At 57.6% G+C, this 12,712-nt stretch overlaps 1 protein-coding gene across 4 annotated transcripts in view; it reads left to right on the top strand.

Moving 5' to 3' along the window:
• Positions 1-12,712, top strand: part of CANT1 (calcium activated nucleotidase 1) — a 31,146-nt gene that overhangs the window by 4,782 nt on the left and 13,652 nt on the right. For 2 of the 4 annotated variants that reach the window (XM_045888340.3, XM_045888339.3), the window contains exons 2-3: positions 5,447-6,099; positions 8,018-8,221. In XM_045888340.3, the coding sequence (XP_045744296.2) occupies positions 5,469-6,099; positions 8,018-8,221 (835 nt within the window). In that variant the 5' untranslated portion in view covers positions 5,447-5,468. Of the gene's footprint in view, positions 1-374; positions 561-5,446; positions 6,100-8,017; positions 8,222-9,140; positions 11,342-12,712 lie in introns of those variants that run through there. The other 2 variants (XM_045888341.3, XM_064582522.1) reach the window with 2 other exon arrangements.

Genomic DNA, 12,712 nt, shown 5'->3' with positions numbered 1-12,712 from the left:
AATTGGGTAACATTTTCACGGAGCCTGGCCCGCAGTGGGTGTTTGATGTTCACTCCACTGAGACACACCCACACTCTTGGAGACTCTGAAGCCCCGGGCCTCTGTGTCACTCTGACGAGCGCAGGGTCAATAGCTGATCTCTTTCCTCTCCAGCCAGGAAGTGCACGTAGGCAGAAAGCAGAGTGGGAACTCTGACCTGCCTGCCGTCTGGACATGAGCTCTGGAGGACCGTTCAGTTCACAGACCGCGGTGGGGAAGGGGAGGCAGCCGCTGTGCAGGACGGAGGGCCTGAGGAGCCCAGGCACAGTCTGAGGGGGGAGGCAGAAGAGGCCTCCTTATCTCAGTGCTGTGCTCTTGCTTCCTGCCCCTCCTAGATCCTGAAAGGGAGGAGTTTTACTCTAGCAGCTGCAGTTAAACCTGCTTGTTCTGCCACCTGCCACACACCTGAAGGAAGAGGAGAAGGAGACCCTCTAGGCTGTGGGCTGTGTCGGGAATGGCTGCCACCTTTCATTCGAGCCTTCTGTAGAGTCCTGTGGTGGGCCTAAGGATGGCCTGAGAAGGTAGGGGTGGCCGCTCCCCCCAAGGGCCAGGACAGGAGCGTCTCCCTGGCAGTGCCACTCCCCTTGCAGTCCAGGGACCCACTTGGGAGTGGAAAGACACAGGGTTACACCTTGCTGTTTCAGGCCTGTGTTATAAGGAAGTACTGGTGAAAGAAACCAGAAATGTAGGGGTGTCAGTGAGCCATTCTTGACACCTGTCTGAAAAAGAGGGGGTGGGGAAGGCAGTTGGGCCTGGAGCAGCCTGGGTGGTGGTGATTCCTCTGGGTGGCTCTTTCCAGGGACCTTGCCCTGCCGCGTGGCTTGCGCAGGAGAAAGGAAGCCAGCAGGGGTGCAGTCCCCGGGGGATTCTGAACGGGAGAGAACTGGTTGCAGGCCCACCTGGACAGGCGAGTGTGGCCAGCCTGTCCGTGTCCGGACGTGACGTTTTACCGTAGCAGCTTGGTTCTAATTTTCCTGGAGATATAAAGTCAGCCCATTAGGCTGCAGGTGGTGGGGCTGACAACCTTCTTGTCACAATACAGCAAATATTTAAACTGCTTAGAGCTTTCAGGGGTGTGGGCAAGGAGAGAGCTTCACACGGGCCCCTCTTCTGGGAGCAGCTTTGTCCATTTTATACTCACCTTCACTGGCACATTTCAGTTGGTGTTCATGGCTGGAAGTTTGGGGGTGGGGGGGTTGGTTTTGTTTTTGTTTTTAAATAAAAACACAAGCTCTTGTTCTGCACAAGACAGGCAGCTCACCGTCATCTGGGTGTGAGCCAGCCTGGGGTTGTGGAGAACAAATGGGGAAGCTGAGGAGTTTGTCCTTTAGTGGGACAGCTTTGGGATCTGGCAAAGAACTTTGATCCAGATTCACTTTTTAGAAAAATCATTCTATCAGTTGTGTAGAGGATGGATTTGAGAGGGTCTAGACCAGGGACCTGCACACTTTTTCTGTGGAGGGACAGGTAGTCCATATGTTCAACTTCGCGGGCTGTAGAGTCCTTCACATTGCTGCCATGCTCAGTACGTACAGGATGGGCCAGCCCCTTCTCCTCAGGTTTACTTACAAAGCTGGGCCCTCTGGGCAGGTGGGCAGAGGTGCTAGCGAAGTGATGAGGGAAGCAGGCAGACAGGAGCAGGCCATCTGTGCCGCGTCCTGCAGCATCTGACTCAGCTGGCTGCGCGGCTCTGGGCACTGTTATATCACAGTTTACATGCAAAGGAGCTGAGGCCCAGAGATGCCAGCTGGAGCAGCTGGTGAATGGCCTAGTGCTGGTTGGACCTGGATGGTCTAGATCACCAGGAGGCCATGGTGGGGTGGGACCCAAATCCAGAGCCGGGGTACAGACCAGACCAGTAAGGGCGCCTGGCACCTGCTGGGATATGGGGAGGCAAGAAAGTGATCCAGCTGTTCCCTAGGATCTTTCTGAGGTCTGGGAGTGTCCTTGGCTGGCCAGTAAATTCCTGAGGGAGCCCGTTCTGGTGCCTGCAGGCAGACGAGGAGGCTCAGCAGCTGGGCCTGCTGGGCCTGGAATTCAGGGGACAGGTGCAGGCTAGGAAGGCGTGGGGAGCCCTCACTGTGTGGTTGTGCCCCTGGAGATGGAGATCATCTCAGGGAAGATTCAGAAGAGGTGGGTGGCAGGGAAGGACCTACAGCCTCGGGGGCTGAGGAGAGACAGGAGGAAGAGGATCTGGGAGAGTGTCACTGTGCAGTCTCACAGTCCCTGCTGGCAGGAGGTTTAGCCGTGGGACATGGAACATCCTGGAGGGACCAAGGGGTGGTTGCTCTTCCAGGGTGGTGAGGGACAGGGAGGGACCAAGGTGTCACAGAGTTGGGAGGGGTTCTCTCTCCATTTATTCAGAATCGGAGCTTCACCATTGCTCTTCAGGATGGTGAGGGACAGGGAGGGACCAAGGTGTCAGGGGTTAGGGGTGGTTCTCTGTTCACTCATGGATAATCACTCATCTACAATATTTATTGGGTGCTTTCAGCATACCTGAGAGTATAATCTGGGATCAAATGGCCACTCGGGTGGCAGATTTGGACACGTATGTAGAAGGTGAAGGAACCAGAAGAGCAGGCATAGCTGAACTGTCCCCAAGCGGCAGGATGGGGGCTCTTTTTTCCTGGAGCGCCTGGACCAGGGCCAGGCAGCCTGATGCATGGGAGGTGTGGCCCTAGGGGCTCCACCCTCGGGCCCCACATCATCTGCGGGAAGCCAGCGGGCAGAAGATGTGACGAGATGACCAGTGGCAGGATGGCGACTCAGGAACAGAGAGGGGGCAGACCAGGGTCAGTAGGACGACACATCAGTGATGACACCAGGCTACCACTCCGTGTGACAGCCAGGGGCCAGATGCAGGGCTGTGGATTTGTGGTCTGACCGAGGTGGGGCCCAGGACTGGAGCTGATGGGCTGTTGAAGGTGTGGGCGTATTTGTCGTTCCTTCGGCAAATGTGTGCGGAGTTTCCACTGTTGGCCCCACCGTGGGCCAGGGGAGTAAGCTCGCAGTGGGCCAGTCCCTGCCCGGTGGCACTAAGGCAGAGCTGAAGTAATTACGTAAGTTGCAGAGGGCGGTGAAGAGAAGGAGCTGGCTGCCATGCTGGGGAGTGGGCAGGCACGCGGGGGGCCGGCCCCGGGGGGAGCGAGCAGTCAAGTCTTCCTGAAGGACATCCAGAAAAGAAAGTGAGGCAGCCGGGCAGGGGTGCATGAGGCCCGCAGGGGCGGTCGGCTGCAGAGGAGCCGGCTCAGAGGGGTGAGGTCCCCCGGCAGGGGCCCCATGGTGGCGAGGGTTTACTCCTACAGCACGCGGTGACGTGGTCTGATCTGCTCGCGTGGATAGCAGGGGTCGCTGGCTGGGGGGGGACGAGTAGGTCAGCAGGGAGGGGCGTGGCGGCAGGTGAGGGGGGGAGGGCTGGGAGGGGTGACCGAATCAACAGGCCTGCTGTCAGAGCAGCTGCTGTGGAAGGAGGGGGTTGCCATTCCTAGGGTGCTCAAGGTGCTCGTGGTTCAGAACTTTTGGTCGCAGTATAATCTCGCACAGAAAAGGGCATCTCCCAGGGTTTCAGTGAAAGTTTTGCCCCTGGGCACCTGCGAATGTGGAGGCTCCCCCATCACCAGCACTATTCCTGAGGGGAGTTGGGGGCGAGGAGGTGTGGGGAGAGGGAGTAAGACTTACTTGGCAGTCGTAAGTTCTGAATGCGTTAGGAATCCAGGCAGAATTTGGAACAGGAGGTGAGATGTAGGAGTTGAGAGCTCAGCGGCCACGTCATGCGGGAGGATGGACGCTGAGTGGCTTGGGCCCAGCCGTGGTTTGTGAAGGCCTGGGGTTGGGCGCAGCAGAGGAGGGGCAGCGGCCGGGACCCCTGTTTCCCAGCCAAGAAGGCTCAGCCACCAGCTCTGTGGCCACAACCGAGCCGATTCCTGGGAAGGAGGGAGCCCTCGCCCAGGAGGGAAGCCTGGGACCAGCACCTGAGGTGAGAAGCCGGAGAGCTTCCCGAGCCTGCCCCACCCCCCCACCCCCTGCATGGCACCCTCCTGGTGCCTTGCTCGCTCCTTAGAGGTCCCTTTTCAGCACCTGATCCTATGGTCAAAACCTAAACATCTGTCCAAAAGCAAGAGAAGAGAAGGGCTGGCTTCCACGTGGAACCGTTGCCATGTTTTTCCACCCTCGGCGCCAGCGGCCTGTGGTGCGGACAGGAGCTCCTCAGTGGGCCCCGCAGGCGGGCTGCATGGACTGGGGCGCAGGGGAGGTGCCCGGGTGGTGTGGAGCTGCCCAGTCCCCGCCCTTCCCCGCTGCCGCCTGGCAGTGAGAGGACCATCTGCCCCTGAAGTCCCGCTGTTGGTTGGTTGGGGGCAGGAGGCAGAAATGCCCCTGTGGTCCAGCCAGGGGACTGTCTTAGGCCGGGACAGACTGAGTGACAGCTCAAGCCAGAGCCTGAGAGGCGCAGCCCAGGGCTGATCCTCCGCTGATTCTGCTCCCCCAGCTTGGCAGCTGCCCTGAGACAGACGCTGGCCTGGCGCCGCTGTGGCCACGCCGGCCAGGCTGCGTGGCCTACGCTGGGGACGTGAGTGGGGGGCAGGTGGTGCAAAACCGCACTCCCGGCACCTCGGGAGCAGGGCCAGGGGCCCAGGCCAAGCCAGGCCCCAGGTGAGGCCAGCTGTCCTTGGGGGCCGGTGTGCTGACGCTGGGCTCCAGGCTGTGAGGGCCGGCCAGACGCTGCATTAATAGAAGGGCGCCAGAGGACAGACTTTGCCAAAAACGGACGTATTTCTGTTTAGCTTAATCTGTTTTATACTTATATTAATATTACAGAAACCTAGCCCGGGAGGAAGTCAAGCCTCACCGGGTGAGCGTGCATCTGCTCTGTGCGCTGTCCTAGGAGCGCAGGACGCAGCGGGGCGCACTGATAGCTACGCAGCGTGATGTTGCCGGGGTGGCAGATGCTGAGGAAGGCGATACGGGGGTGCTGTTGGGAGCAGAGCCCTCAGGGAGAGCTTCTCGAATGAGGTGACATTTGATGAGCACACACATCTGGGCCCTCTCTGCCGCCCTGTCCTGTCCAGACCCCTCAGCTCCCCCACTCCCTCCCTCACCTGCTGCTGCTCCCTCTCCTGAGCTGGTAAAGCACCAGCCTACGCAGAACTTGCCCTCACTGGGCTTTCTGTCTTGTCATTTGAGACAGCAGAGGAGATGGAATAATTTTGCTTTGGAGAGACTTCTCCCTCTACTGAATAAGAGTAAATAAAGATATTGCTAGAATCAGGGTTTAATTAAGCCAAAGAAGTAATAATAGCCACCAAGTAGTGGCCGTGCAGTTCTGGGAAAGGCAGCCTTCAGGTAATTAGAAAGCCACTGTGCTTTGCAGGTCGCTGACCCCTGTCCTCTCTGTCTGGGTGCCCAGGTCCCGCCTGCCCTTCAGTCTGATGCCCATCCAGCCCTCCAACCACCTGGAATGGAATGAGCCTATGCACTCCCTCCGGATAAGTGTGGGGGGCCTTCCGGTGCTGGCGTCCATGACCAAGGCAGCAGATCCCCGCTTCCGCCCCCGCTGGAAAGTGATCCTGCCATCCTTTGTGGGCGCTGCTGTCCTCTGGCTGCTGTACTCCCACCGCCCGCCCCCAGGCAGGCCCCCCGCACCCAACGCCCACAACTGGAGGCTCAGCCAGGCACCTGCTGACCGGTATAATGACACCTACCCCCTGTCTGCCCCCCAGAGGACGCCGGGTGGGACTCGGTACCGAATCGCGGTTATTGCTGACTTGGACACAGAGTCTAGAGCCCAAGAGGAAAATACCTGGTTCAGTTACCTGAAGAAGGGCTACTTGACCCTGTCAGACAGCGGGGACAAGGTGGCTGTGGAGTGGGACAAAGGCCACGGGGTCCTCGAGTCCCACCTAGCTGAAAAGGGGCGGGGCATGGAGCTGTCTGAGCTGATTGTCTTCAACGGGAGACTCTACTCTGTGGACGACCGGACAGGGGTCATCTACCAGATCGAGGGCACCAAAGCCGTGCCGTGGGTGATTCTGTCCGATGGCGATGGAACCGTGGGGAAAGGTAAGTCGGGCCCTCTCTGTCTCCGGCTTTGGCTGGGGTGTTGGGGGACAGGTTTGGGTTGACTGTCTGCCAGTTTGGTTTGCACACGTGTGGTAAAGCATTCACACGACCAGGAGGAGGGACCACCGGGTAGAGCCATCTCCCTCCTGCTTCTGACCCACGGCCGCCCCACCCCAGGGCCAGCCTCACACCAGTCGTCTCTACAGTAGGAGCTTGTTCCTAGAAGCCTGGCCAGGAAGCGGGTCCCTTCCAGGACAAGTTTGTGGGCCCTGTCCTCTGCCGCTCTCGGCGCTCCTGGGAACGAGTCCCTTCTTATATCTTCAAAGGTATCTTCAGAGCACGTGGGAATGACAGCCCCCAAGCGTCTTACCTTTAAAGCCATGGTGTCAGATTGCTCCCATTTTGAACTGAGACTTTATTGGTAAACGTAGGCAGTCTAGCACTCCTTTCTGAAAACACAGCAGCAGGAGGGTCTGTGCGTGAGTGGCAGTGACTGCGCCCGAGTGGGATCCGAGCTTGGAAATCCTCTGTGACCCACTGCTCTGCCGTGTGCTGGAAAGGAATTACCGCTTTCAGGCAGCGGGGAGCACAGAGCTCTAAGAGAGAGCCAGAGTGGCTCCCCAGATGGGGAAGGGGCAGGGAGGCGCTGGGTGCGGGCGGGGGGAGCTGACAAAAGCCTCTGTGCTTGCCCCCGTTCCCTTGGGGGGTGGGGTGTCTGCACCCTCCAGGAAGCTAAATGCTGCAGGCCTCTCTCAGGTCAGAAAAGCAACTAGCTGGGCCCATGAGGCACACGCTGTCTGCCAGCCCTCCCCGCGGCGAGAAAACCCCTTCAGTGCTTGCCCACGCCTGGGGCAATGGGCAGGGCACTATCTGGACCAAGTTTCAGAGAAGATACTGGTTGCCCACTTCCTGCCTTAGTCTGTCAGCATTTATGGGCAGCCATTGTAGTTCTGTTCTTCCCCATTGGATCAGGAAGAAAGCAGAGGCTTGGGTTGTCCTGTGGTCAGTTCATCAGAAAGGATGGAAGGCCTGATAATGGAGAGGGTCTTTTCTCCAAAGTGACCCGGGAATGCTGGCGAGGCCCCTGGGACCACACGAACTCAGCAGGTCCCTCCAGAGCCACCTGCAGAGAAGCATTCTGCAGGCTGCTGCCATTTCTCGGGGCGGGCTGCAGCTCTGGGTCTTCAGGACCAGCAAGAAGCTTGCAAAACATCTGGGAAAGCAAGCACAATTTAGAACACAGGGTGCAGGGGGATAGCATCCCACACAGCCTGAGTGCACTGCAGCCTTCAGATTGGGCTCACAGCAAATAAACCTGTCTAAGAGGATAAATGCACTGATCGGAGCGAACTCTGTGAGCTCCCACCAGCCCCTCTTAGCTCCGGCTACTGGCACTTCCCCTGCTCTTAGTGGGCACCGGGCACGGTTGTGAGGAAACACTCTCTGCCGTAATAATAACCCCAAGCGCTTCCTCTTGCCCTGGGTTGGAGGTGATCCTGAGGTTGGGGCATACAGCTTGAGAAACAGAGCTTGGGGATCAGAGGAGATTGACAAGTGGCTGGCTGGGCCTTTGGGAGTGGAGGGGTAGGTGAGGTGCCAGCAGCAGGAGCCTTTGAGTCAGTTTGGGAAAGGCTGTTCCAGCAGAGGGTTCCTGGATCGAGTGGCCAAAGAGAATGTGACCGGTCCTAGAGGGTGGGGAGGGGGGAGACTAGAAGGCGGAGGGAGGTGCCCGGCTGCTGACCCTCTGGGAATGGAGCCCTGAGCCAGGCTGTCCTGCCCCCCACCCTCTCATCATTGCCTCGCGGGAGGTCCATCATGGGTGACCTCTGATGCCTAAGGCTGCTGGACCCCACAGGAACCTGGGGAGCCGAGGGGTAGCTGTCACCTCAGGCATGCCCCCTTGTCTCCCTGTCCCCAGGCTTCAAAGCGGAGTGGCTGGCTGTGAAGGACGAGCATCTGTATGTGGGCGGCCTGGGCAAGGAGTGGACCACCAGCACGGGGGAAGTGATGAACGAAAACCCCGAGTGGGTGAAGGTGGTGGGCAGCAGAGGCAGCGTGAACCACGAGAACTGGGTGTCCAGCTACAGCGCTCTGCGGGCCGCTGCAGGGATCCAGCCTCCAGGTAAGGGACTGGCCCCGCCTGGGGGGCATCTGACAGATGCTGGTGTGCTGTGCGTGCGCTTCCTGCGAGCGTTTGCTTCAAACCACAGCAGTGTCGTTTCGGGCTCAGTTTTGATGATTTCTGTCTGTGATGACTGCTCCCAGCAGGCCAGTGGCTTCTGGGGACAAATGAGCCGTTTGCTCTTCCTTCACTCACCCCGACAGATTGCCTCCCGCTGTCTCAGACTGCAGCCCCCTCCTGCCGAGCTCTCTGGCTGTTCCCTGAGGGCGGGGCCTGGGCCTCGCCCCTGACCCAGTAGAAGCAAGGTGGACAGGGCTTGGGCTCTTCGCCTCGCCTCCAAGAGTGGTCGTGGTTTGTGGTGGGGAGTCGTGATGCTCGGAGCGGCCAGGCAGCTCTAGGCTCGGGGAGCATGAAGCTGAGGACATTGCTTCACCCCCAGATAGAGGGTATGCTACTTCCTTTTCAACTGAAGGCAGCCTCTCCCCCAACCCCGATCTCTGCCTCACCAGCCAAACTCGCTCGTTTATCTCGCTCCCTTCCCCCGGCCCCGCCCTCCGTGTTCCTTAGCACCAGGGAGGCGGAAGTGCAGACAGAACTCATGGCCACAGGTGACCAGAGATGGGGCGCCAGGGACAGAACGGCCTGTGTGGTCTTTGTTACTCTGGGTAATCGAGAACGAGGACAGGTGGAGAGGCCTGTAGGACAGAGGGAGGTCTGAAGAGGATCGAACAGGGACGCTGCCCCAGTGGACGGGACAGGCCACCTCACAGCGTCGGCAGCGGGAAGCCTGTGCGGGGACGGAGGAGCTGCAGGCGTGCTCCTGCGTGGCGGACGGTCCTGCCCACACCCAGTCGGCGGCGGGGCGGGGCCAGGCCCACCGGGTGGGCTGGTGACCTGTGGGTCTGTCGTGTGTCCCCAGGCTACCTCATTCACGAGTCTGCCTGCTGGAGTGACACACTGCAGCGATGGTTCTTCCTGCCGCGCCGGGCCAGCCACGAGCGGTACAGCGAGACGGATGACGAGTACAAGGGCACCAACCTGCTCCTGAGTGCTGCCCAGGACTTTGGCGACATCTCCGTCAGCCGCGTCGGGGAGGTGGTCCCCACGCACGGCTTCTCCTCCTTCAAGTTCATCCCCAACACTGACGACCAGATCATTGTGGCCCTCAAGTCTGAGGAGGACAGGGGCAAGATCGCCACCTACATCATGGCCTTCACACTGGACGGGCGCTTCCTACTGCCAGAGACCAAGATCGGCAACGTGAAATATGAAGGAATAGAGTTCATTTAAATTTACAAAACTCAAACCGGCAAGGCCCAAAGGTGGACAGTCTTCAGCTCCATCAGGACTCGAATTTTATAAAAACCAGAGGACGGCACTTTTCTTTGGTGTTTTGTTTTGCTTTTTTTTTCCTTTTTGAAACTCCGAGGTGTGCGCCTGATTCAGGGAGTTCAGCCCCAGGGTGCCTGGAGCGACGAAGCCCAGAGTCCTCGGAGCTGGGAAAGGGGCCTGGTCCCCGCAGTGCACTGACCCGTGTGTGCGCTGCCATCTGGTGGTGGGAGCTGGTCCCTGCAGGATCCTAAGCTGGGACCCCTCCTTTGTAACCCGGCCTCGCCCTTCTTCCATCCGACCTTCCTTTCTCCTCTTTCTGTTTGTTCTTCATTCAATAAATGTTTCTTGAGCTCCTACTATGTGTCAAGCACTGTGCTCCCTCTGGGAACGAAATAGCGAGTCCGAAGTGGACCTGCCCGTCAGGAACTCCCAGGCCACCTCCTTTTCTTCCTTCTTCGTGAACTTCGTGCATTAAATCCACTTCTCCAAGTTCCTGGAAAAGAATCTGTCTACACTGCAGAGAATTATAGGGCTGTGTGGGTGAGGGCAGGCCTCCAGGGACGCATCTGCCCAGATTCTGCAGGAAAGGACACAAGCTTGCTCGTTTGTCCTCAGCCTCACATCAGACAGTCTCCACTTCATGTGATCCACTCCAGTTTTTCCCTTCAGGAAAATTCTGTGGCCATGCAGCACTTTGAAGTTGTAATTATTAACTTAATTGAACCAATTTCCTTTCTCGGAATCACCAAACCTGATCACACAGAGCAAAGTCCCATAGTTAACAACTTCATTTCCAGCGGTGGAGGAGATTGGAATTAGGTTCTGACAGTTGGTAAGACAAGTTTTTAAGCGTTTCCAAGTCCTTGGTCAAAGGACACAAAGGTAAAACATTGCTTTTTATGAGCAACTATCGGAAGTTGTCATGCCTTTAAAGACTTCCACAAATGATTATCTTACTTCCTGACCCAAGTGGCACCCTACGTTCTGCCACGCCCGCCCTGGGTCCTGGGCGCTGAGCTCTGTCCTCCGGGGGTTAGCAATGATGCCCTCCTGGCCCGATGGCTTCTGTCCCCTGACCCTTTATTCCCCCTTCTCTGGGGAGCTTTGAAGTCTTTTCTCTGGAAACTTCGCACAAACCCTGCTTGTCTGCGTCCCTTGGCCTCTTCTCCATGCTCCAGGGCAAAGGCAGAGGGTTTAGGACAGGTCAGCCAGGACTGGAGCCAAGAAGGGCCCCACCATCAGCCCGCAGCGCCCCTTTCCTGAAGTTCCCTGTCCCCTCAGGAGGATGTGGGGTGCCGTGATGGCCCAGGAAGGGCCATCAGACTTTTCTCACAGACTCTAATACAGCTGCTAGGAAGGAACCCAGCGAGGATCCCTTTTGCGCTGCTGTGTTTCTTCCAGTATAAAACATCTAGCAAAAGAATGTGACACGTTTCTCTGGAACTCGGCTCCTGCTGGACATAGCCTGGAAGGCCCGAGTCTTTTCTGACTTTGCCTGGCCGGGCACCCCAACCCACTTCCTTGATAAATGTCACTGATGATGGGGCTGTGAGTTTTTAAGACACAGGCGAAGTGAGGAAGGTTGGAGGACTTGGGACAGTCACTCAGTTGAGACCTGTCAGCCATGGCCTAGGTGCCCCGAAGAGCATTCTCACCATCAGTGATTTTCGACTCTTTTAAAGCTAGACATTTTTTTGTTTCTCTATCTGCTGCTGTCAGCATAATGATTGTGTTCCTTCCAACTGGAGCCATTGTTTTGTAAACAATAAAGTGCCAGAGGGGACTGTGTGTTCTCTTTGTCGCCTGGTCTGTGTTGGCTGGGGGCCAAGGGCCTGCGCGGCTCACAGAAAGGTGCGCTCTGTCCTTCTGTTTGGGGCCTGGGGTCTGACATGCCATGGGAGTTCATGGGACAGGCACCATCGCAGACGGGGAAAGACTTCTGGAAAATGAATCATCCAGTCCCGACTTTTCCTGAATCTGAAGAAGCGCTTTTGGTTGTGGTGGTTAAGAATATGACTGTGAAGTCACTCACAGGCTCCAGTCCTGGCCCTGACACTGGTGCTGTGTGACCTGGGACAGCTTATCTAACTTCTCTGTCCTTTGCATTCCTCATCTGTAAAGGGAAGATGCTGTCATGAGTAGCCCCTGATGCTTAGTTAGTGTGCACTCGCCCGCTCTGTGGAGCACTCCGGATGATTGGGTGATGAGGAGGATCCCAAGAAAGAGGTCTAGACCCGTTAGGGCTTCGTTAGTGTGACTGTGAAGCTGCAGGGATGAGACCATTCCCAAGGGCGTGCAGGATCCTAGGAAGCTCTACATCGAAGCCTCAGGAGCACTGGAAAGGGAGGGGCTGATGAAGAAGAGAGGCCTAAACTGGAATAGGAGGAACCACGAGAGTGTGATGTCTTAGAGCCAAGTGTGCCCGCAGTTCCTTTTGTCTCTTCAGACCCTCCCTTCCCCTTCTCCTCCCCTCCCTGCTCTGGTCCCCAGAGACTGACCTGAGTGAGCCTCACCTGTCCCCTCAGCGAAGACCCTGACTGGCAGGAGGGAGGAGGATGAGCTGGGGGTCCCCGATTCCCTCCCGCAGGGTTGCCTCCGGCACGATCTCACAAGGCAAGTCCCTCTACTCTCAGCCTACGCTCCAGTGACTGCTTCTGCCCTCATTCCTCTGGCCTGAGAGTGGTCTGAGCTCCAGATACCACTCTACCCCTTGTGGTGTCCCTACCCCTGCTCACTCACACCTTGGAAATAGCCCCCTTTTTAAAGCCTCCTTAGTGACCCCAATTTGGAGCTGTCTGTTTCCTGCTGGGAGCCTGACCCATCAAATACTGGGGGGAGGTCAAGTAAGAAGATCTGGAAGTATCTGTGGACTGAGCAATGAGGAGGACCTGGTGTTCTTGGCAGTCCTCGCAAGAACAGTTCCAGGAGAGCCATGAGGGAGATGCCAGAGTGTGTCAGCCTGGGGTGGGACCAGGCAGGGAGTTGCCAGTGGAGGAGCAAGGAACTGAAAACCAGCCCTCGGCCCTCTGAGAAGCCATGAGCCTCTGGACTCACACAGGTGGTGACTTTGGCCCACATGGTACTCTCATCTGCTCAGCACATAACTGATCAGCAAAAAGAAAACTCCCAAAAGCCACATTGGAACTAAGTGAAAAAAAG

Source organism: Mirounga angustirostris, unplaced genomic scaffold, assembly GCF_029215605.1.
Source record: "Mirounga angustirostris isolate CCGP_5_RB_7025 unplaced genomic scaffold, mMirAng1.0.hap1 SCAF_17, whole genome shotgun sequence".
In the NCBI taxonomy this organism is placed as follows: Eukaryota; Metazoa; Chordata; class Mammalia; order Carnivora; family Phocidae; genus Mirounga; species Mirounga angustirostris.
This window is presented reverse-complemented; position numbering and strand designations above follow the sequence as displayed.